Source organism: Terrapene carolina, unplaced genomic scaffold, assembly GCF_002925995.2.
Source record: "Terrapene carolina triunguis isolate 2854851 unplaced genomic scaffold, T_m_triunguis-2.0 Scaffold633, whole genome shotgun sequence".
NCBI lineage: Eukaryota > Metazoa > Chordata > Testudines > Emydidae > Terrapene > Terrapene triunguis.
In genome coordinates, this window is record NW_020664984.1 from 3,981,537 (window position 1) to 4,006,195 (window position 24,659).

Sequence of the window (24,659 nt, forward strand, 5' to 3'; positions counted from 1 at the left end):
CGAGAAGCGGGGGGGGGGGGCCCGGCTCAGCGCCCCGAGTCCTGCCCGGCCCCGCACGCCCCGTCCCGTCCCGCAGCGCCCGGCCCCGCACGCCCCGTCCCGCAGCGCCCGGCCCCGCACGCCCCATCCCGCAGCGCTGAGCCGCTCTCCCGGGTGCCCGTAACAGCCCCGCTCCGCTCCGCATGGACGGCCAGGACATGCCGGGCGGCTCCAGCCCTGCCCGGAGCAGGAGCGCGGCGGGGAGACCGTCCCGGCTGCCCTGCGGCTTCCCCCGGGGGGGCAGCGGCCTCTTGCCGCCGGCGCCAGGGGTCCTGTCTCCGGTCACCAACCTGACCCTCGATCTGAACAACCTGGCCGGGCTGGGCAGGTGAGTGCCGCTGCGGCGTGCCGGGGTGTGTGTGTGTGTGTGTGTCGGGGCACTGTGTGCACTGTGTGTGGGGAGGATGGGGATGCGTTGTATGCGGAGGAGGGGGGAAGGAAGGGATTGCATGTATTGGGGGGCGCTGCGTTGCATTCATTCTGTGTGTGTGTATTGCATGCAGTGTGTGTGTGTATCGGTGCATGGCATGCACCATGTGTGTGGATGCATTGTATGTAGTGGGGGGAAGGGGTGGATTGCATGTGTGTGTGGGAGGGGTGCGTTGCTTTCATTCTGTGTGGGTGCATTGTATGTGGTGTGGGGGGAAGGGGTGGATTGCATGTACTGTGTGTGTGGGGGGGGTGCATTGCATTCATTCTGCGTGGGTGATGTGGGTGCATTGTATGCGGTGTGGGGGGAAGGGGTGGATTGCATGTACTGTGTGTGTGTGTGTGGGGGGGTGCGTTGCATTCATTCTGCGTGGGTGATGTGGGCGCATTGTATGCAGTGCGGGGGAAGGGGTGGATTGCATGTACTCTTTGTCAGTGTGTGTGTGTATGATGTGAGTGCATTCCGTGTACTGTGTGTGTGTATCACATGCAGACTATGTTGGTGTGAGGAGGAAGACGACCTGGCTGCTGGATCTGTGGCATGGGGGGGTCTAGAATGTATTGGGGAGTGAGGGGCTGGGGTTGCCTCCTGTATTTCATATAACCCATGCAGAGGGTGCAGGATCAAAATCCCAAACTGCAAAATATTCCCTCCACCCCAAGAGCAGCCACTGGCCCTGGTCCCCAGCGGGGCAGGCCCCAGGGCTTAGTTGGTGCATGTGTTCCCCTTCCCCACCCCCAAAGAGAGGGTTCCAGAACAGAGCGCAGGGCTGGGCTGTCAGCCCTACCTGCACTGGGGGAAGGGCAAATCGCCATGCGGCTCAGCCGGGAAGAGCGTGGCTGGGAAGTTAACTAAGCAGGCCTGATTCTGACCCTGCTCCAGAAGAAGTGAAGCTGCCCTGGTGTGTCTGAGGGCTGAGCCGGGGATGGCAGTGCCCAGCTGTGCCAGTGCACGCACAGGTCTGGTCTTACACCAGGGTGCACTCACAATTGAGCCCCACATAAGGGACCATTGTGATCATCTAGTCTGACCCTCTGCATTCCCCAGGCCGGAGATAATTCCCAGAGCAAACCATTTAGAACAGGGGTTCTCAGACTTTTGTACTGGTGACCCCTTTCACACAGCAAGCCTCTGAGTGCGACCCCCCCTTATACATTAAAAACACTTTTTTTTTATATATATATTTAACACCATTATAAATGCTGGAGGCAAAGCGGGGCTTGGGGTGGAGGCTGACAGCTTGCGGCCCCCCATGTAATAACCTTGCAACCCCCTGAGGGGTCCCGACCCCCAGTTTGAGAACCCCTGATTTAGAAAAACAGCTAATCTTATTTTCTCTTGCTCAGTGTCCCAATTCTCCTGCTATTTTAAGAGCCCGGCATAAATAACCAACCATCGCAGCCCTGCTGTGACGCACCCTAGGCCCTGCTTTTTCTGAGCTCAGGGGCAGTGTGAAATCTCCCTTGCACCCTGTACTGAGGCAATACCTTTCAGGATTTGGGCCTCGGGGAACAGATTTTTTTCCAAGCTGGCTTTGAAGCCAGGGCCGGGGAAGTTACATGCGGGGTAATGAATGTTATTTCCATGCCTTAGTTCAAGGCCCAAGTGCAGGGGGAACAGAGCTGCTTATGTTCCTTGCTGTAGAATAGCTGCTCATGTGGGCTCTGGGTGGGAACAGCCAGCTCAGAATGACTCTAGGCAGGAAGCTGCAGGTTTTCTGCGAGCTGTGCCTGGCCTAGTTTCATTTTGCCTGTTTGCTTCCCTTCCAAGAGGGCTCGTGGGGGGACGGAGAGTATTCTGTTACCATCAGCTGCAGCCTGGACTGCACAGGGCGATGCTAAGGGGCCCGATCCTGCTCTCCCCAAAGGCATCGGCGCAAAGTTCCCCGTGGTTTCACTGGCAGACCGTGCAAGCTCCGTCCCCAAATCGATGAGCGAACTGAATTCTCTGTGCTGGGTTCCATGTGTGCAGTTGGTAAGGACGTACAGCCACATAACCGAGAGCAACCTTTGGCCCTTCTCCATAGAGCAGGCGGGCGGGTGTCGGGGATCCTGCTCCATGCAGCAGAATTATTTTTTTTCCCCTCCCAGGGGGTGGGGGAGTGTTCGGGGAATGAAGGGATGAGATCCTGGCCCTGTTGAAGCCGCTGGCAGTGTTGCTTATGGGCTTCTGGATAACTGGTCAGGTCCAGGTCAGGCATTTCCAGGTGACAGGTGCTGGAAAAATGTTGGACTAGACCCTTCAGGGGATATAAAGCAGCGTCCAGCTCCATGGACGTCTTTGACATCCAGTTTATGCAGCTGAGGATATGCGTTGTTGTTTTAATCCTCTGGAGATGGACGCTCTGCCACAGAGTCCATCTCTGACTTTGAGCAAATCACTTCCTCTCTGCCCCCTCGGCTTCCCATATCTGTAAGTGGAGATAAGGGGCCTGCCCCAGGATTGTAAAACACTTGGAGGTCCCTGGAGGAACGGAGCTAAACACCATTATCTCTGGCTCATAGCTAACGATTCTTTCAAGCTAGCTCCCCCTCCTCCACCGCCTCCCTCTGCGGATCTCAGGGCTCTGCAGATGGAAGTGACCCAGCCTTCTCAGATCCCAGGACGGCTGGCGATAGCGTTATGCCCATTTTACCAATGAGTGGGGCTGGTGTCCAAAATTTTCAAAAGTCGCTGCTGACTTTGGGTGCCTTAAATCTGTCTCGGGTTGGGCACCTCCTGAAAACCAAGCACTGAGTGTCTCAAGTTGGGCACCCAAAATCAGTGAACACCTAAGAAAACGTAGGCATGAGAGACTCGCCGAAGATCCAGTGAGTCCGTGGCAGGGTTAGCATAAGAGAAACCCAGGAGTCCTGAACCTTGGTACCTTGCCGAACCGCTAGCTTCCGCCTCTGCCTAGGTGGGTCACCATGCCTCTTGCTTGGCTTGCCTGCTGGCTTCTGAGTAATTGTGTTCTCTGCCCCCACTTCCAGTCCATATGACACCCCAAAGAGGAAGAAGCTGGGGATCGGCTTCAAGAGCGAATGGTCTTCGCTGTCGCAGGACTCCGTCTCGTCTGAGTCGTCGCAGGACTCCGGGTGGTCCGAGTCTTTGGATTCAGGTCAGTGCTGCCGTGGAACGGGGATGGGGGTGGGGCCACTCCCTTGGCTTTTGTCCCTGGACGCTGGGGCAGGGCCAGGTCTCCAAGTGCAATTGGAGAGTGTAAGGGGAGGTCTCCCATGTCTTTGTACTACTTACCCACCATGCAGTTTGCAGTGCTGGGCCTCTCAGGCAAAGCATGTCAAGGCCTGGAATAGCGTGGAGGAGGAACCATGCTGCAGAACCGGTGTGAGGAGCCTTAACTGTTCCAGGAGTGGAATAGCAACTGGAAGCGAGGGGCCTGGGCCCAGCTGTGTGTGGGGGAGGCCCAGGCCTGGCACCGCAGGGGGCTGCGGGTCCGGGGTGAAGCGTACATACACATTGCCTGCCTCTGGTCTGTGCTGTCCGCAGCTCACTTCCACGTGAACTAAATTCCCTCCCGTTTAAACAGATCCCGGCTGTGTCTGGGCTCGGCCTTTGCTGTCCCTGTCGTGGGGGGAACGTTCGCTAAAGAGACACTCTTCCATTTGGCCCTCTCGTCTCCCTATGGGGAGAGCCTTCATTTCCCGTCGGGCGCTTCATAGAATATCAGGGTTGGAAGGGACCTCAGGAGGTATCTAGTCCAACCCCCTGCTCAAAGCAGGACCAACCCCAACTAAATCATCCCAGCCAGAGCTTTGTCAAACCTGACCTTAAAAACCTCTAAGGAAGGCGATTTCACCACCACCCTAGGTAATGCTTCCTAAGGTCCCGAGCGTTGCTAGGGTCCCAGGTCCCCAGCCAGCGCGGGAAGCCAGGGATGCTCTGAGTGGAGGGGAAAGGGTGCTAGGAATCCAATCCTTGCCTGATTGAATTCCGATGCATGGAATAGGAATGGACAGTTAATGGCCCCCTGGGCTGGGTTTTGTTTACACTATTATCACTAAAAATGATCTGGGTTGAGTGACCTGCCCCCTGGGTTGAAATCTGCTCTGAGGTCCCAGCTGCGTTTAAGCCATCTATCTGGAATGCTGCTTGCCGCTGGAGCGGTGTGGCGGGGAGAAATGAGGCTGACTTGCCTTTAAGTTATTGGCCATCTCCAGATAAGGGAAACCATTGATGTGGTGGAGGGGTGTGTGTGATTAAATCAATCCTCTGGGAGAAGGCAACAGCTCCTGGCACCTCCTGCACTGTGGGCTCTGGGCGGAGCTGCAGTCTAGCCCCCTTGGCCCACGGGGGAGTTTGGGGCGGGCAGAGGTTGGAATCTAGGAAGCCTTCGTTCTGTACACTGGGGAAAGCGAGAGAGAGAGAGACGCAGCCGTATGGAACAAGTCTCTTATTCCCTGACTGCTGCAGAGCACAGGGCATCAGGACTCCGGGGTTCAATTGCTGTCTCTGGGAGGGAGTGGGTTTTGTGGCTGCAGCCATGGGGACTGGGAGATAGGACTCCGGAGTTCTGTTCTCAGCTTGCCACTGACTTGCTGTGTGGCTGTGGGCAGGTCGCTTCCCCTGTCTCTAAAATGGAGATGACAGTTGACTAATTAACCGGCGGAGGCTTAATTAAACCTGTGAAAGAACGGCAAGGGCTAGTGCTCTTGTTTCCCCTAATTGCAATGAACTTTAAATCCCTCTCGGCTTGGCTTGCGGGCAGCTTGGTGGAGAAGTCGGCAGACTTGGTAGCATCTGCCTTCACCCTGCTGTCATTCACCTCTCCCCAAGAGATGAAATGTATGTGAAGGAAGCCGAGGTTTCGCTGCTGCTGGGCCCCCACCTCCGCTTCCCTAGGGACTTACCCATGGGTGTTTCATTTGCACAGGAGTTGGGCTGGATTCCCCTGGACAGCTGGACCCAGAACCCTTTGAAGACGTGTAAGTTAATGTCTCCTTTACCTTGTCACTTGGCCTGTTGGATCCCACTTAGCTCCCTCTTTTCCAGGGGTTACAGTATAGCTGGAGTTTTAAGGGTTAATGTAGGAGTTTGGGTACATATGCCTTGTGCTGTGATCCTGGGAAACCTTGCTAAGCAGGGACAGGCCAGGTTAATTCTTGGATGGGAGACACCCAAGTAAACCTAGATGCTGCCCAAGGTGGTGTTGGTGACTCAGGACTGGTGCCTGTCTCTGGAAGGCAGCACTAAATCAGTGCATCACTAGGGGGTGCTATGCTGCTGGAGGTGCCTGTTGTCAAATCAGAGGTGAATTTGCCAGTGGCCTTTAAAGTCAGGGCACTTTTTGCAAACCCTGTTTTGAAGTCATTCCATTCTGCCTCCCTGTATTCCCCCCTTCATCAATTCCTGTCCCAAACTGTAGTGTGAAGTGTTGCTGGGTGCTGTTCAACAGCTTCTGTGCTCCACCCCAGAAGTGGCTGCATTTCAGTAGTGGGGGACTCCTGTCATCCAGTATAAAGTGAAGTTGTAATTGGATCTACTTTTCCAACGATTGTCCACATGTCAGCGTAATCCATTTGGGGGAGGGGGGAAGGAAGGAGTGGACATCAACCTAGCTACCGCCTCTCCGAGAGGTGGATTAACCACAGCGATGGAAGAACCCTCCTGGTGCTGAAGAAAGTGTCTATGCGGCCGCAGTGCAGCTGCACCACTGTTACAGTGTTCCTAGTGTAGACATACCCGCAGACAGAACTGGTGTTGTCTTCACTTCTGATGCTGCATCCCCAGGCCTTGCTGCAAACTCTCCTGGGGCTGATAGCTGGTGGCCAGGGTATCCATGCACAGACGAGGCCGCGGCAAGTCCGTAAAGGGACGACTGGCATCTCTCCAAAGCCATCTGGCACCTGCGGTTTAAGACGCTGCATTGGCACAGCTGGGCTGCTGCAGCACTGTAACGAAGACGCTCTACGCCGATGAGAGAGCGTAGTTAACCCACCTCCTCGAGAGGCGGTAGCTGTGTTGGTGGGAGAAGCTCTCGGATCCACATAGCGCTTTCTACAAGGGGGGGTTAACTACATTGCTCAGGGGGGTGGATTTTTCACACCCCTGAGTGATATAGATATACCGATATTGGTCTGTAGTGTAGAGCAGACCCCAGGGACTCCCGGGCACTAATGAACCTGGAGCTCGGGCTTTCAATAGATGTATGTGGGCAGAGGGTTCTTTCTAGTCCCTTTGAGATTTGAGCCTGGAAATCGGTGTTCGTTATTCCGTTCTGGACATAAGCTTTTGTTTTCAAGTTGAGCTTAAAGATCTCTGTGCCGGATTGTCCTCTGTTACTTCACTGGAGTTGCATCAGTTTAATACTGGGATTAAGGTATCGAGCAATTAGGCCCTCTGGGCTGTGGCTGTCAGAGTCTGAAATCTTTCTTGGAGTTCAGAAACCAGCTAGCTGTAGAAAGATCATGGGCCAAGTTCATCCCTTGTGCAACTCCCCCAGCAGTCTGTCGGGCTCTGCTTCAAACAGAACTCGGAGGTGGAATCAATTGCACACAGGAAATCGAAGGGAGCACTCATGTAGGTGCTTTATGGCACTGTCGCTGAGCCAGATTCTGGTTACACGGGTGTAAATGTGGAGTAACTGCTCTCCCTGGTGACATCCAGAGTCCTGGACAGCATCTCCAAAATTCCTCCCCAGTTGGGTTCAGGTGTGAAGGCAGTAAAAGTGGGAGGGGATCTTAAACCCATCACTCCAGCCAGATCAAGGAGGTATGGTGGTCACTGTGGTCTGCCCTTTCTCACACACTGCAGTTTGCTGCTGCGTGTGGCTGCCTGAGTTCCTGTTAACAATTGTCTTGGGGGTGGGGAGCCACCGAAGTCGTGGTAGTTCTGCATTTGCTCTTGAAAGTCCCTCCTCTTGAATGGCTCAGGATTCCTGTTGTGGATGGAGGCCATTCTGAACGGGGCCACTGTGTTATGCTTAAACAGAGCACACGAGATTTTTTTATAGGGGAAAAGGCAACATACCGCATTTATTGAGAATATAGCAATTAGCATATGCTTTTTAGTTCTATGTGTATATATACACATACATTATGCACATAGTTTTGCTAGTTGATGTTTACAGTGATTAGTTTGAAGTTTGGATTAATTTAGTGGCCAGCCAGATTGGTTGCAGAGGGGAGCCGGGCTTTGTTGGTTGCGATTTGATGCTTTTGGAGTAGTGGCAAGACAAACCCAAAGTTTTATGGCAAAACATTTTGTTTTTATGTTTTTTTTGTTTGTTTGGTTTTTTAGGTTTATGGATTTTGCTGTTAGTTTGTGATTGGTTATTTTTTAATTGGTGTTTTTTGATGGCTTAAAATATTTTTGAGGGTTATGTTGTTTGGTTTTGATTTAATTAATTATTTTGTGTTTTAAGGGTGCTAGTTTTTATCTTGGGGTCATCAGTCTGCCCCTCCTCAGCCATGGATGTGCGCTGGTGTTTTTGAGTCTTTTCAGTTTTTTTTACTTTTTTTATTTTTATTTTTTTTTGGCCATCTGGCTTAAAAAATGGCCTTTACACCTTATTTTCCCCTGATGCATACATTCCTCATTCACACAAACAGTTTTTTGCAAAGACCTTCAAAACTTAACACGTAGCAGTGTTTTATGTTAAACAAAAAAGGCATCATAAATTAGACCTTACTAAATTTTGTAACTGTCCTTTCCCACATTGGAGCCTGGGCCTCTGAAATTTTTGTAATTTAATTAACATAGACACAGACAAAATCCTGTTTGTTACTTACAAGGCATAAAAAGAAAATCATAGAATATCAGGGTTGGAAGGGACCTCAGGAGGTATCTAGTCCAACTCCCTGCTCAAAGCAGGACCAACCCCAACTAAATCATCCCAGCCAGGGCTCTGTCAAGCCTGATCTTAAAAACCTCTAAGGAAGGAGATTCCACCACCTCCCTAGGGAACCCATTCCAGTACTTCACTATCATCCTAGTGAAATAGTGTTTCCTAATATCCAGCCTACACCTCCCCCACTGCAACTTGAGACCATTGCTCCTTGTTCTGTCATCTGCCACCACTGAGAACAGTCTAGATCCAAATGGCTAATACTAGTATTTACTATTCTATTTATTTATTTTAATACCTTAATGTTTACTATAAAACCTACACTATATATAGCCAAACCATAACCAATGAGCTAGCACAGTACCCACGGTCCAACAACTGGAGATCTGGCAGTGAGCGCGAGATGCTGCGTGCAGATGTTAGATCTGGGGATGGGGGGTTTAGTCCAAGCGTTTCACTCTGAAACTGCCTCACACTGGCGTCAACAGCTGCACACGCTGCAGGACCCGGGCGAGTCAGGCAGAGCCGAGCCGGGTGATCGGGGACCCTCCTGGGCCCTTGGAAGCTCTGTTGTCTATTTTGATTGACATCTGACATTTTGAAAAAAGGCGGCTGCATCTGGCCCTGCTCTGACGGTTTGGGAGGAGCCCCCCCCCCCCCCCCCCCCCCTGTGCTGGAGAATGTGTAACTTCGGGGTGGAGGTGAACAGATGGCTCTGGGCCGGCTCTGCCCACATGCCTGCACTCCCGAGTTCCTTTCCAGCGGGAGCCCCCTGGGTTACCAGGTGATCCAGCGGTTGCTAGGCAGGCTGGAGGATTGAATTCCACAAGGGAGAGAGTCCAAAGGTTGCAGACCCCCCCCCCCCTCCTCCTGTCCTGAATGAATTGGGGCTGGGCACATTGGCATGGGGGGGGGGCCCCCTCCCCCACATGCTGAGTGGCAGCCCTCTCCCATTGTGCCGCCACACTTCACCCCTCCCGACCAGCTGCTCCGGTCAGGCCTGGGGCCTTGATCTGACAGACGCTCCCCTCCCACCATGGCGCCCATTTACATACAGGTGGAAAGCAGCCGCTTCAGGCCAGTTGCTATAGAAATGCCCTCGCGATCCGGAGCCTTGCTCACAAAAGGGGCTTTCATTGGCTTCCTTTCTGGGAGAGCTTTGTCCCCGGCTGGCTTCAGAGAGCCCCCACCCAGCCCAGCTTTGATTTAACGTCATGTGAATCAGAACTAGGTCAGCCGCCGCCACGGCGGCTTCTCGGATTGTTTTTTTTCCAAGCCCACCCGGTTGTTCAGAGGGCGTTTAATTAATCCGTGCTCCTTAACTCCAGTGGCCCGACACGGCTCGTGCACGCAGGGAGCCGGCGTCCCTTTAAGGACCTGCCCCCACAAGGGTTTAAACCTGGCTGACATCAGCTGTATTCAAACATGGCTTAACCCCACATGCGGCCAGGGCCCTCGTCTGTATGCTGGGACTTTACAATCTTGCAGGCTGATGTGCAACTTGTGACAGTTTAGGCCTGAATTTTTTTTTTTCCGTATAAATATGCAAACAGTCTTTGGGATGCCTGATTTCCCCCCCTCCCCCCAACTCCGTCTGAAGTCAGTGAGTGCACAGCACCCCGCAGGCCCAGATTCAGAGACGCCCGAAATCAATAGCCCCTCAACAACCTTGGCTGTTATGACCTCGAGCAGCGCTGGGACTGGAACCCAGGCATCCGGCCTGTGCCGTACTCTAAACCCATCACCATCCTTCTGTTACGCAGCTTCCCTGGCTGGATTGTGGGGCAGGAGGCGTTAGAGGGGATGAAGGGAAGCAGGGAGAGGGAGTTCTGACCCATGGACCAGATCGCTTCTCGGTTGCTTTTTGGAGCTGTCCGGCATGACCGGAGACACACCGTCCCCTCTCCTTTCACCAGCTGGGAAGCCGTGTTGGGCCAGATGGCTTAGTCACGGGGCGCGTGGAGTACGGCACTGCTCCCCGGGCTCCTGCTTGTGGAGTGAGTGGCGCAGTGTGAGGAAGGGTGGCGGAATTGGGCCCGGGAGTTCAAACCCCTCCTTAACCTCTCCCTGGGCAGTCAGGAGCACTGTAATTTGGCTCAGACGCGGGCCCTTTGCTTGTGTGAACATGAACATAACACCTGGCTCTCCTCCCTCTCTTCCTGCAGCTTCGAGAAAGCAATTCAGGAGTCGGGAAGAGTTGTCAAAGGGTAAGTGCACTGACCTGTCTTTTCCCCCCTCCTCGTGGTAAAAATGTGTAAAGTCTGATTTTTATCCTCCGCAATCTCTCCTCGCTGTGCTGCACCCCTACGTGCATGCTGAACCCAGGGGAAGGGAAGAGCCCAGTTCCTCCGTGCGGATCAGGCTGTTCGGATTTGATTTCCCACTTGGGGCAGGGTTGATCGGGTCCCTAACAAACCTCTGGCAGCATCCAGCCGCCGACGTCCAGCCCACATCCACTGCTGTCCTGCCTGCGTGGCAGGAGGCAGCGGCTGTTTGCCCTCTCGAGAGCTTTTCTCCCAGCTTGCTGTGTTCAGAGCGTTGATCGCTAAAGGGAAAGGCCTTAGTGCCGTGTCCAGACCGCTGAGTGGGCAGGGGAGCGGAGCTGCGCTCACAAAGGCAGTGCCGTCAGGACGGAGTCTGGTTCTCATTGACACTAAGGCCACTTTCCACCACGCCCCTCAGGGAAAAACTGAGCGTGACGGGAATCCCGTTCTGTTCTGAGAGCCCTTACGCTGCCGGATTGGTGTGAAGCAGCCTTCAGTCGTGCATCGGAGAATCAAACCCATCTATGTATATTTCCCCTGACCGCTGCCCCTCCTGTATAGCAACCTGCCACAGAAATTTGCTTCCCCTGCCCTCACTTGTAAGTTATGGGAGGGTCACTTGTGAGAGCTGGTTAGCTGGGGGGTTGCCTGCACCGGTCAGTTCTTGCAGGGTCTCTTGGTGGCTTTTGGGGCCTGGGTGGGTTCAGGACACAGCCTCTGGCAGGGGTCTGCAGAAGGACCACTCCGCCACCTCGCTGACCACCACCCAACACCTTTTCCTGCTTTGTCTTTTTAGCAAAAGATTCCCCGTCCGGAGGATCCACTCCCTGCCGGTGAGTCCCCGTCTCCCCTCTGCGGATCTGACTGCACGGCCGGAAGCGCCGGCTTCGGGGAAACCCAAGGGCGACAGCTTCTGACCTGCTGCCCAGGGTGACAGCTGCTGTGGTGGCCAAGGAGATCTGGCCTGGGAGGAGCCCACGGCTGCTGGCCCATGACAGAGGGGAGGGATTCAGGGTTTGGGGGGTGCAGCTCAGCCCTTAGGGGGTGAGCGCATTGCTACTTCCCCTACCCCCCCCTTTCCTGTCTCTGGGCTAGAAGCGGCCGTGATGGGCTCTGAAGGGAGCAGCATCCAGCACACAGTGGGTCAGTCCCCAGTCACGTGCTTGGGTGGGGGTAGAAAGAGCCCCCAGGGGCTGCGTTGAGGTGGGGAAATAGGTGACCCACTGATGGCAAACCTGTGTCAGAACCAGGGCCCCATAAGAATGGCCAGACTGGGGCAAAGCAATGGTCCATCTAGCCCAGTGTCCTGTCTGCTGACAGTGGTCAATGCCAGGTGCCCCAGAGGGAATGGACCGAACAAGGCAATTACCGAGTGATCCATCCCCTGTCGGCCAGTCTCAGCTTCTGGGGCAGGGCCCTGTGGCCCCTGAGTGGTGGCGGGAGCCTGTGTGGCAGAAGGTTTGATCTCTCCCTCCTCCCTTCCAGGAGAGGCTCCTGGGCACCAGCCCTGCCCTGAAAAACATTTCCAACGCCCAGGAGTTCAGCAGCCCGGAGACCCACGAACGGCCCTCGCGCCGGAAAGAGAACAAGGAGAATGTGAGTCGGGAGGCAGAGAAGGGACGGACAGGGGATGTGACGGGAGAGCAGATTCCAAGCGCTGTCCCAGCCCCACCACTGAAGGAAGGAGCAGGGTGGGCTTGTCCCTTACAGGCCGTTCCTTGGGGCCGCGGCCCATCTAGTTCCCGCTGAAGTATGAAGGGGTCTCGCCTTCTGGAGATGGTCCCAGATACTCAGCCTGAATTCTCTGCTCAGTTTCATCCCAAGCCTCTTAGCTCCACCCCCTTCAGCCCTCCAGCGGCAGCCCCTTTCTGATCAGCCTGACCCTCCCATCTCGTGAGCCCAGAAAAGGGCTGGTCTCAGGCAGGTGGGACTTAGCCCTGGGCTCGTGTAGACTCTGTCCTCGGCGAACCATCGTGCCCTGGCCCAGGGAGAGCCCAGCTCTGTCCCTTCGGCATTGGCGACTGAGTCATGTCCACTCAAGCCAGGGCTGTGTCCTGCTCGGATGGCGTGTTACTGGTGAGCACTCAGAGCCGTGGGTGGCCCAGAAGGGTTGGCGAAATGCCCGTGGAGTGCGTCCCTGGTCGGGTAACGTTCAGGCCTTTTGCCTTTGCAGGCAGGGTTTGTATTTAAGATCCCGTTGAGGCCCACCAATCACAGCCGGCTTCACCCCTTCGATGGGAGCAGCGAGAAGGACCCTTTTGCACAGAGACCAAACTCCGCCCCGGACCTCCTGGTGAGCGCAGGCCTGGGGTGGGGGATGGGGGCGGGATAGGGCGGGTGGGGGTGTGCCTGGCCGTAATGGGGAGGCCTGGAGCATAGCAAAGGGAGGCATCACCTCCAGTGATACCAGCTGCACTTAACACCTGCTGTTAATGTGGTGATGCCTGCACCTGTGAAGCTGATGCAGGGTCCCTCTTCGGATTAATCCCCATCATCTCCATAACACCTGTGCTGCCTTATGGACCGGGGTGGAGATGTGTAAATACAGGAACTACCCATGGCTGAAATGCAGCTGCTTCTGGGGCAGGGTACAGTCCATGTCTAATAGTGACCGTCTGGGACGGGAGGTGAAGGAGGTACCAGGCCAGGATCTGTCCCTTGCTCCAGCGGGCAGCAAGCTAGTTCCATGCTTTGGGATCCCTAATTGCTGCAGGTGGCTGAGACTTTGGGTCCACGTCTCAGGCCTTGGCTTTTCACTTCCTGGTGGCTTGTCCCCCAGTCGCACGCCTCCTTTGTCAGAGGAGGCCTCCCTCAGAGCCCAGCGTCACGGCAGGTCCCACGGCCAGACGGCTCCTGCTCAGTCTGCGGCCCCCAGGCCCGCGCTAACCCCTCCCCCTTCGCTGTGTGCTCCCCAGTGTGGCACCCCCGAGAAGGAGAACATGGGGGTGGAAGCCGAGAGCCCAGTGTTCCTACGCCGCTCCTCCCTCACCTCCTTCGTGACTGACGAAGAGGACGATGGGTTTATGGAGATCCTGGACGAGGAGGAGCTGAAGGTACAGCGTGCGCGGATCGTCCCTCGCGGCCCCCTAACATCCTGCGCCCCGGCTGCTCCCGCGGGCCGCTGGATCGTAGCTTGGGGAGCTCTGGCTTCGGGAGCTAACCTTGAGCCTGTGCTCCCATCCTGCTCCGAAATGGAGCACAGCCCCATCCCCCTGGCTCACGCGTACCACCCAGCCCCTCGTTCCTGCCTGGCCTCCCTCGGGCAGGGGCTGTCTGAAGATCCACCACACTCCGTCTGGATGACCTGCCAGTCCCTCCCCTGTAGCTGGGGTGGTCTCTAACTCTAGAATCGCGAATGAATGTTAATGGGGCAAATATAGCTAACGATCTGGGGAGAGCAGGTTTTAGGGAAACCCTCCGGCCCCTGCTGAGAGCCAGAGAGAACCCCAGGGTCTGTCTGGCTCCTGCAGCCCCTCAGTAGCTGGTGATTTGCCAGCTCCTGTCTCGTGCTCCCTGCCAAGAGGGGAGGATGGGATGGGGCTGGTGGGAATCCACTGCCTCATGCGCTCGCTTTCTCTCTCTGTGATCCCGCTGCCTCTTCCTCAGAACGACGCGGACGTGCCGCCGGGGATGGAGAACCTGCTGACTGCCCCACTGGTGAAAAAGGAAGGCACTGATCTGGTATGGGGAGCCTGGCACAGGGTTGGGGCCTCTCCTTCCAAAGAGCTGGCAGGGGGTGAAAGGTGCCAGGCGAGCCAGCCTGGAGACTGCTCCCCTTGTTCTGAAGGGGCCCCCGTGTGCTCTCTGCTGACGTGCTGGGGTCAGTCTGAGGACGCCTCACCACAGGCAACTGGATTGTGACTCCTGGCACCTTCCTCCCCCCCATGGCCACCGGATGGTGTGACCTGAGGTCACTACTAGCCTGGCCCAGATGGGAATTGTGACCAGGAGGGGGTGTGTGCGTGCGAGACACTGACCATAGTGACCTGTTGGAGTCTAAGGCAGGGGTGTCCAACCTGTGGCTCCGGAGCCACATGCGGCTCTTAAGAGGTTAATATGCCGCTCCTTGTCTAGGCACCAACTCCGGGGCTGGAGCTACAGGCGCCAACTTTCCAATGTGCCGGGGGGGGTGCTCACTGCTCAACCCCTGGCTCTGCCCCCACTCCACCCCTTCCCACCCCCTCCTCTGAGCCTGCCGTACCCTTGCTCCTCCCCCTCCCCCCCCCAGAGCCTCCTGCACACCATGAAACAGCTGATCAGGAGATGCAGAGGGAGGGGGAGGCGCTGATTAGTGGAGCTGCTGGTGGGCAGGAGGTGCTGGGAGCGGGGTGGCGGGGAGCTGATGGGAGGCTGCTGCCGTATTACTGTGGCTCTTTGGCAATGTTCATTGGTAAATTCTGGCTCCTTCTCAGGCTCAGGTTGGCCACCTCTGGTCTGAGATCTCTCAGGCTACTGTTGTGTTTGCGGAGAGGGCGGGGGGTATTTTGTTTTCACACCCTGTGCTGAGAGCTAGATTAGGAGACCCCCACCCCTCACACACACCCCCGACCCGGTGGGAGGCCGCTCTGTAAAGGCAATTGGTGTGCATGGAGCACAGGGCCAAGTGGTGGGGGACCGGGTTCTGCACCTCAGTCTCCTGCCTGAGTCCCACTGACACCAAGTCGGAGTCGCTCCCCCACACGGGTGTGGCTGGGAGCAGAATTGGGCCAGTGGCCTTTTGGCGTCTCCTAAACAGAGCGTGAAGCCAAAATCGGCATGTTTGGGTCAAACTGCCACCCCCGTGAATGTGAAATGGGGCAGACGAGACCTGCCCCTCCCAGGCCGTGGCAAATGGCTGCTCTGTGCCCATGGGCGAGCAAGGGGCCAGAATGAGGCTCTAACCACGGCTCGCTCTCGTCCGTGCAGAGGTCGGTGAGACACAGCAAATGTCGCCAGCTCTTCAGGTCCCCCTCCATGCCCAGCAGCGTGATCCGGCCCATCCTGAAACGGCTGGACAGGCCGCAGGACAAAGACACTCCGGTCAAAACCAAGAGGCGGAAGAGCGTAGCTGGCACCCCGATCGAGGAGAAGGCGGAGGAGCCGGTAGGTGATACGGAGATGGACTTGGGGCCAGGGAGATCTCCCTCTCCATTCCCTGGCTCCAGAACCTCCCAGCCCAGGGAGGGCTGTCTACTAGACATACTGGGGTATGCTTCGAGACCTCCCTTCCCCGCAAAGCCTTCAGCAGCTAGGGCTGTACTGTAGGCATCTGGAATGGCCCAGCCAGCCATCTGGAAATCAGTGGGTGGTAGGGGGAAGCCTCTTGGCTAGCCCCGCCATGTCATACGTCCTTCTCCCCCCAGCACTGGAGCATGGGCCCCAGCGCTTCAGAAATCGAGGGGTGCTGCCTCCTTAAATGGGGGGTGTTTTCCCCACGTTCTGCTCCTCCCAAATCGGTTTTTCTTCATTCTTCCCTCCTCCTGCCGTCCTGGGAGGAGCAAGCGATTCTCTGCTGTAACCCAGCTGGAATCTCCGACCTCCGCATAGCCTGCGTGCGTGCCGGCCTGTCGCCCGCAGACAGCAACAGGGAGCAGCTAGGAAAACGGGGCGGGTGAGATCTAAGAGCTACCGCCGAGACGAGTGGCTGTCAATACTTGGCTGCCGGGTGTCCTCCCTGGCACTCCCGCGAAGCGGCTGTGAGATGCTCCTGTATCAGAACCCTGCGCTCCTGCTGCCGTCCCTGTCTCTCGCTCATGGTGCACGAGTCGAAGGAACTACACAACATTCAAGGCACTGGAGGGGAGCGATCCAGACCCACTGACTTCTATGGGGCTGATCACATGAGTTGAAGGCTGCAGGCTTCTTGCCTCTTTAGATTCTGGCACCCCCATATGATTAAAACCAGGATAGACCAAACTGAATTAACCATATAGCTGCAAAATCTGGCAAGGATTGGTGGTGATCCATTTATCTGTGCTGGGAGCATAAACGTCTGTGACCGTTGTATCTCTTCAACCTGATTTCCCAGTCTTTAGGGCCACATGGAACAATTTACCCAGGGTCGTGGTGGATTTTCCATCCCTGACAATTTTTGAATCAAGATGGGCTGTTTGTTTAAAAGCTCGGCTCTAGGGATTACTGTGGGGCAGGTCTCTGGCCTGGGGGAGGCAGGAGGTCAGACTAGATGGTCACAATGGTCCCTTCTGGCCTTGCAATCTGCGGGAGTATTCTGATCGTCTTGTCTGACCTCCTGCCTAGCCCAGGCCAGACCCTCCACCCCGGGGTTCCTCCGCCCAGAACTGCTGGCTGAGTTCTTGTAGAAGGCTCTCAGTGTTGATTTGACACCCAGTCTCGGTTTCCTCCTAGAAATCAAGGCTGTTGCGCTCCAGGTCCTTCTGCCATGATGAGATCGAGAACATCTTGGATAACGATCACCGAGAACTCATCGGGGACTTCTCAAAGGTATTGGGGGAAAGAAGGAAAATCCCTTCGTACTAAATCGACCAAAATGAACCTCCCTCCCCCACCCCCAAAAGTTATTGAAACCTTCCCTACCTAGGTTGTGTCGGAAACACAGTAGCCGCCTGCCCTTGCATGGGCCATGAAACAGACTAGACGTTGATGTGAAACAGACAAGTCTAATGTCATTGTCCCAATGGAAAGAAATGCCTGTTTGTGAGTCGTGCCTGGCATTTTACAGACAAGACAAGGGCGGTGGATTCTCCCGTTTTGCCCCTTCCTTTACACCCATGCCAACGTTATAAAAGCTACCAGATCAAAATGGTGCCAGCTCCACCCCAATTGTACAATTACAACAGGAGAGAGGGCAGAATTGGTCCCATTGTGGGATTTCAAACCCACAGATGAATGTTTGGTTTGAAACAGCTGTCTGCCTCGGAGTGGTAAAGGAATGATTTCTTTTGGTCTTAATGAGTTTTAATAAAACTCTTCTAAAAATGGAAACTTGAATTGATAGTGCCCTTTATAAAGTTCTGATCTAAGGTATTGTTAATAATGCTGGGAAATGCTCTAAAAACCATCACCCCAGCTCTGTCTAAATCCCAGGAGGCAAGAGCTTAACTTGGGTTGCTAACTGCCCCTTTGTTGTAGGCTTACCTTCTACAGACTGTGGAAGGGAGACATCAGGACTTGAAATACATCTCCCCAGAAATGGTAAGGAGGCGATTGATTGTGACTAGGGCTGCAGGTTTATCACAGTGCAGTAAAAAGTTCCAGACACTGCGATTTCTTGTTTTGTCTGACTTACTTCCTGCAGGAAGGCTTGGAGTGGGTCCCCTCCCCAGTGTGGAGGGGAGCCCCTGGGGCGTGGGACAGATGGCAAGCCCTGCTCCACTGTTTGGGCTCAGCATTACGACCTGGCGCATGGGGCTGCAGTGACACTAACTCAAACTGGCATGCATCCCTCCTGGCCTTAATGGAGGAGTGGCAGGGCCAAACTTGAGTGAATGGTGCTGTGATCCCATGCTACAGCTTGCAGGGAGCAAGGCCCAGGGTGAGTGTGGGGGAGGTTTGCTTTCCAGCCCCTCCCTCCCCTCCTCAACAGGCTGGGATTAGGGTAACGGCGCCGGGGCTGGCTGGTGCCCCCACATTTGCAATGAGCAGCCATTATACCCGTGACTTGTACTAAATCTGCTCCGTGACTTCGCCGTGACACCCTGCAGCCCTCACTGTGACCACCACGGGCTTGGGCCTGATTCTGCAGCTCCAGCTGTTTAGCCCGAGCGGTGGCAGTAGGGCCAGGCCCCGGGGGAGCAGGGGCTCGTGTACGCTAGTGGAACGGCACAGTCCCGCGTCAAGTGACCGTGCCCTTTTCTTCTCTCCGCTGCAGATGGTGGCCGTGCTGAATGGCCAGTTCAACAGCCTCATTGAGAACTGTGTGATCGTGGACTGCCGGTATCCCTACGAATATGAAGGGGGTCACATCAAGGTCAGAACCGCCAGCTTGTTTCTCTCTGTTTAACCTTGAGAGGCAGCATGGCCTAGTGGTGTGAGCCCAGGAGCCAGTGCTGGGGAGTTCCGCTCTCCTCCGTGACCCGGGGTCAGTCCTTCAAGCAAAATCGCTGAAACACGGGTGCCAAACTCTAGGCACCCAAACAATGGGCTGATTCTCTTCACGATGCTGAGCTCCTGCGAATTCCCTTCACTGGACTGGGGGTACAGGTGCTTAGTGGGTTTGTGGGCACTGGACAGCGATCCCAGGGGCAGATAACAATGGTGGACGTGAACACTGCCCTTTGCAAAGAGTGGGGGAGGGGAAATGCCGGTTGTGCAGCATTGTTCACCCATTGCACAGGCTGAGTGATGAGCAGTGGCGCAGGGAATCAGGCCCTTCAGCCCTCGCGATTTCTTAGACCTCAGTGGTCCTGTAGGGTTTTACACCTCCTGCTGCTTCTCTGGGTCAGTGGGAAAGGGGAGGGTCTTTCCTGCCGCCTCTGACAGGGAAATGCCCTTTTCCTCCAGGGGGCTGTGAACCTGCCGCTGGAGCAGGACATCGAGGACTTCCTGCTGAGGAACCCCATCGTCCCGTTGGACGTGCAGAAGAGGGTGATCGTGATATTCCACTGTGAATTTTCTTCGGAGAGGGGTCCCAGAATGTAAGTGGGCCACAAGCTGCGTGGGTGCTACATGTCCTCCCAACCCCCTCGTCTACGGGCCACGGGAGCGGGGCTCTGTTTAGACACTGGTGTACTTAAAAGAGCTTGAAATGATGTGGCTGCAGGGGGTTGTTTAAGGACCCAGTTTGACCGTACCAGTCAGGACTTGTCTGAACGATCCCTGGCATAGTGACGCCATCCCACCAAGTTACAGATCCCAAAATGTTGGGACCGGTATAAAGCGGCTCATCCATCCCTGAGCCGTTGGGTCCCCAAGAAACTTGTGTGTTGACAGATCGACCTACAAGACTAAATGATAGAGAATTGCCTCTTGGATCTAGGCTTCTGGAGGACTCGGTTGTCCATTGGCTCGCTCTGTCTGGCTTGTGGTCCCGTAAGCGCTTGCTGTCTGAACGGAATAGCCTGTCTTGGTGGGAGAGAACCGAAAGAATCTGAGCTCTCGACCACTCATGGCCTGGGGGAATCCCAAGATTCTCCCTGCAGCTTCCACATCAGGCTAAATCCTCACTTTCAGACACTGGGCCTGATCCTCCTCAAACCAGCATAGACCCAGAGCAATGCCACTGAAGTCTGTAGCTGAATGAGGGAAGAACTGAAGGGGTTGTGTAGTGCTGCTGTCACATTCCACCCCAGAGGTGGCTGCATTTCACAGCCCGAATGTATTTGGGTCAAAGGTGCTGTGGGCCAGATCCTTAGCCCAACGTACATTGGCCCAGCTCTGACTTCAGAGCAGCTAGCGAAGGATCTGGCCCAATCATTCCATGGCCCAATGGCATTCAACGCAGACCCTTGTGTGCGCAAAATTAAACCGGGTCAGATGATCTTTAACCTCATGCATCTGTGTCTTGAAGGTGCCGGTTTGTCAGGGAAAAAGATCGGGCACGCAATGAGTACCCCAACCTGCACTATCCCGAACTGTACATCTTGAAAGGAGGATACAAAGAATTCTTCCCGCAGTACCAAGTAAGTCATGGCGGAGTCTTCCCGTCAGCGAAGTGTGTGTGTGTGTGTGTGTGTGTGTGTCTGTCCATCCCAGAAGCACTGCCCTCGTCTGCTGGGGGCACCCACTGGTGCTACGGGAAGCATAGCTGAGTGTGTGTGACTAAGGCTTGTGCTACCTTCTCTGAGGTTGGCAGATGTCAGGTGGCGATAGCGTGCACCAAAATACCTTCCCTGCACTGGTGTCAAGTATCAGGGGGTAGCCGTGTTAGTCTGTATCTACAAAAACAACAAGGAGTCTGGTGGCACCTTAAAGACTAAGGCTTGGTCTACACTTACCCCCCAAGTCGAAGTAAGGTACACAAATTCAGCTACGTGAATAACGTAGCTGAATTCGACATACCTTACTTCGAACTTACCGCGGTTCAGACGCGGTCCACACGCGGCGGTCAGGCTCCCCGTCGACTCCGCGGTACTCCTCTCGTATAGCTGGAGTACCGCAGTCGACGGCGAGCACTTCCTGGTTCGATTTATCGCGTCCAGACCAGACGCGATAAATCGAACTCGGAACTTGGATCCCCAGCCGCCGAAGTAGCGGCTGGGTGTAGACAAGCCCTAACAGATTTATTTGGGCATAAGCTTTCGTGAGTAAAAACCTCACTTCTTCGGATGCTTCCCTGCACTGGCACATTCACTCTCTGGAATGGGGACAGCCGGTATCCTGGAAGCAAGAGGTTCCAGGGTCTGTTTAAAACTTCCAGACTTTGAGCCAGTGCAGAGCCTGCGGCTGAGCGCTGCGGAATAAGGGGACCCGGAGAGCGGGACGGGTTTTAAAGTGAGACTTGGAGAAGGGAAGTGACTCATTGTACAGAGACTGGGGGAGCTGGAGACACAAGAGCTGCCGCATTTCCCCTCCCCAGGAACTGGGGCATTACGGGGTGTGAGGTCGTGGTTGAAGGAGAGGCCTTATGAGCGGGGCTGGTGGTGACCGAGTCCATGGCGAGTTTAAAAACCAAAGAGGGTGATTTCCAGGTGGCTGCAGGAAGCCAGCAAAGGAGCCAGCGTCTCTGAGGCTAGTTGATTAGCCTGTGACGGGGAGCGAGGACGGGGCCAAGAGCAGTCTGGCTGCAGTGCCTTGGGCCCCCTGGCGATCGAGAAAGGGGCTTGGGGAGATATCCGGCCTCCTGGCATTGTCACCGGTTTTAAAACACTGCTGTACGCGTGGCTGCTCCTTAGCAGGTAAACCAACGGCTGTTCCAAAGGGCTTTTGACTGTAGCGGAGTTGTGGGTGGGAAGGGCTCGGCCCCTGCTAGGGGTCACCCTGCGGGCGGTTGGCCACTCTGTTAACACGAGCCCTGTGCATCTGTCCCCAGGCACATTGTGAACCTCGGGACTATCGTCCCATGCATCACGAGGACTTCAAGGAGGACCTGCGGAAGTTCCGCCAGAAGAGCCGCACGTGGGCAGGAGAGAAGAGCAAGCGGGAGCTATACAGCCGCCTCAAGAACTTCTAAAGGGGCCCGGGGAAGCTGGGGCAGGGTGGGGGGGCCACAGGGCAACTGCCACATGCATTGAAGAGAGACTTGACACACCTTGCCGCAAGGCTGGGGCTGGTTCCCGAGGTGAGAACCGTTCTGCTGAGCCAGTTTCTTTGGACACGGTTGGAGATCCATCTACTCCTTGGCCAGGAAGCCATGGGACAGAGTAACACACGCACATACCTCCCGTAACCGCACATACCTCCCGTAACAACAGAACTGTGTGGCGCTCAAGGGCTTCCGAATCCCCTGGGCTCGTTGCCGTCTCCATGCTGTGAAACTCCTGCCGGGGATAGGATTTGTAGCTCTGAGGTTGACCCAGCTCCTCCATGAACGGGTGGTTGCACTGGACATGGGAGCGAGGCTGGATATTTCAGGTACCATGGAAGGGTCGGGTTGAAGCTGTCCAAGTCTGCGTGTTTCAAATGGCGACTGTTCTCCGACCTGATTGGTGGGATCCTCTTTCAGCATCTGCAGTGGCACCTGCACTGCCTTGAGGAGGTGAAAACCAGGAGGCTGTCGAGCATCCACCAATTGCTGCAAGAGGTGTGAGTGTTGCATCATGCCGCCCTGCAAGCTGTTCTGGGTGTGGATGTGTGTCCACAAGCTGTTGTGCCTTCCGTCTCTTGAAAGGTTGAACAAATCAAATGCAGTCTGAAGCTGACTCGGGGGAAGGTCGTGCTTGACTGAGATCTTCATTTCTGCCCAGTTCAGTCGTCTAGGGCCTCCTGGAGCCTCATGGCCCTTGGGTGCAGCGTGGATTGCTGTCTTAGCAAGGGATGTTGTTTGTCCTTTTCATCTTACATGTGTTATTGAAATCATGGCCAAGAGCAGGAATGCTCCGGGGACGGGGTGAGGGGGCTAAAAAGACAGGCCTCAGGGACTGGGGGAAAAGCTCCAGGATTTGCCAAATTCCGTGCTGAGAAAAGCTCTGCTAGACAGAGGAGCCCCAGTGCCTTTTCAAATCCCATCTCTTCCAGTCGTCAGGGCCGGAACCAAAGGCCCATATCCAGCTCCCCCTCGAGCCGGCTCCACGCTCGCTTGGGCTTGGATGGGAGGCGGGTAGGGAATTTCCAGCTCCTAGTGACCAATCTTCCAGATCCCCTCGGCTCTGCCACTGGCAGATCTTAGAACCGTCCCCTGCCAATTGCCAGCTCGCTTCCCCCCTGCCCCCATGTCAGCAGCCACCGTCTCCAACAGCTACAGCGACAACCCAGCACTATAGAGCCCTGGCGTCCCCTAAAGCATTCGCCTCTGACTCTAGCCGTGAATAAGCCTGGCTGTTAACGTCATTGGCATCGATTTAAGTGGAGAGCGAGGGACGGGGGCTAGCGACCTTGCTGGGAGTGGCTCAGACCTCACGATGACAGGAACAGGCTAAGAATGTGAACAGGGGGGAGGGGCACCACCAGCAAAACAAACCAGGGCATTAAGATGTGCACGGGCCTCGCTGAGTGATCTTAATATAGCCACTCTGTCATGGCTACCCCACTGCCCCCCGACATCCAGTCTGTTCGTGACCCTCATTTAAAAGCCCCCCCCTCTTCTGGGCAGTAACTTGTTTTGTGAAGTGACTAATATGGGGGTGTTGGGGGGAGACAGAGGCAGGGCTCAAAAATGGAGAAGCAAGATGGTAATCCGAGCGACGTGACTTGGAATGTGAATTATCTGACTTTGCGAGACTGAAAAAAGCAGAGGTCGGCACCAGATGCTCACGGTGCCTTTCCAAGCCCTGGCCCTGGGGTGGTGACGAGAAGAGAGTTCGATTCCTCTCGTCCTATTCAGAGGGGAGGATTTAGGAAACGGATAAAACCAGTTGGGGGTGAGCAGAATGGCTTGGACTCAGCTGGAGCCAGCACTTATTGTATCTGCTCTTGAGGTCAGAAACCGTTCCCTTAACTCCTGCAAGGTCACACCTAGAGTGCCTGTTGGTGGCACAAGGTGGAAACACCAACTTCTGCCTGAGGCAATGCCGCTGTGCAGGATGTGTGACCTGACTGAAAGCAAATCCCATGAGGCGCCTAGATCAGAGGGTAGCGAAGCATCAAACCTCTGGACAGCGGCGGTCCTGCTAGGCTGCAAAATTGCTTGCTTCAGAGGGCCTTGGTTAGCCTAAACCAGCCACCTTATCTTCCCCATAGGGGAGGTGGGGATGCTCGGCAGCCTTAGGATTGGCTCTGCTTCATCCCTCTACATCACACTGCTGAGTTCAGGGAGGCAGCGGAGTGAGGTGGTTAGAGCCAAGCCTGGGGAAGTCAGGGCCACCTTGGTTTTGTTCTTGGGTTAGGCTCTGGGCCTGAGTCTCCTTTTAATTACAGGTGTAAAAACCCAGTTTAGCTCCATTGACTCCAGTGGGGTCAATCCAGATTTGCATCAGGGTAAATTTAGATCTGAATTAGGGCTTTAACCTCTTGCTGCCTCAGTTTCCCCATCTCTGTGTTGTAGGATTTGACACTGCTGCCCATCACTGTAGTATCTGACCGCCTTCCACAAATACTGACCCGTCTTTGCACCAGTGGGCGAGGGGTAAAAACGCCGTGCAAATGTATCTTTTGTGGGCTTGTGTTCTCTATGACCAGTGGAATTCTGGGTCCGGATTCACCATTGTGATACTCTGTGAGTGTAATTGCATTGAAATAGTAGGAACCTGACGTCAGGGCTATCCCACGGGTGTATCTAATCAGTAATAACTAGTGTGAATTGGCCCAATGAAAAACAGGCTGTGAAATAGAGAATCTTACAGCCTCTCCGAATAGCCATGAACTAAAACCACCTGGGAGAAACTCTTCAATCCCGTGTTCTGTGATCATCCTGGGGCAGCTAGGGCTGGGTTGGTCCCGTCCCTCTGGCGCGTCCTCAGTATTGACTCTAACTTAAGAGCAAGAAACTAGAAGCACTGGGATGCCCACACCGGGCCTCATTCAGCAGCAATGTGGGAAAAGCACTTAAACCGAATTTGCCCCCAAAGAGCAAGACCAGCTGTAGCTTTGTGCCTGCGTAAGGGCCCACTGCTCTGCTTGCTCCGGCGTAAATCAGGAGTGACTGCCT

The 24,659-nt window shown here is 55.2% G+C and overlaps 1 protein-coding gene across 1 annotated transcript; it reads left to right on the top strand.

Annotated features, from left to right (window-relative positions):
* Positions 1-96: 96 nt before the first annotated feature.
* CDC25B (cell division cycle 25B) lies at positions 97-21,812 on the top strand. Its single transcript, XM_024216437.3, has 16 exons — positions 97-367; positions 3,442-3,569; positions 5,343-5,394; positions 10,421-10,462; positions 11,316-11,352; positions 12,005-12,115; positions 12,693-12,812; positions 13,435-13,572; positions 14,126-14,200; positions 15,425-15,601; positions 16,865-16,960; positions 17,609-17,671; positions 18,348-18,446; positions 18,980-19,113; positions 19,986-20,097; positions 21,447-21,812. The coding sequence occupies exons 1-16, from the start codon at positions 183-185 to the stop codon at positions 21,585-21,587; spliced, it is 1,710 nt and encodes a 569-aa protein (XP_024072205.2). The 5' UTR covers positions 97-182; the 3' UTR covers positions 21,588-21,812.
* Positions 21,813-24,659: the final 2,847 nt, after the last annotated feature.

Coding starts and splice junctions, on each gene's coding strand:
- CDC25B (XM_024216437.3), top strand. CDS start 183: ATGGACGGCCAGGACATGCCGGGCGGCTCCAGCCCTGCCCGGAGCAGG. Junction 368..3,441: donor AACCTGGCCGGGCTGGGCAG/GTGAGTGCCGCT, acceptor CCCCACTTCCAG/TCCATATGACACCCCAAAGA. Junction 5,395..10,420: donor CCAGAACCCTTTGAAGACGT/GTAAGTTAATGT, acceptor CTCTTCCTGCAG/CTTCGAGAAAGCAATTCAGG.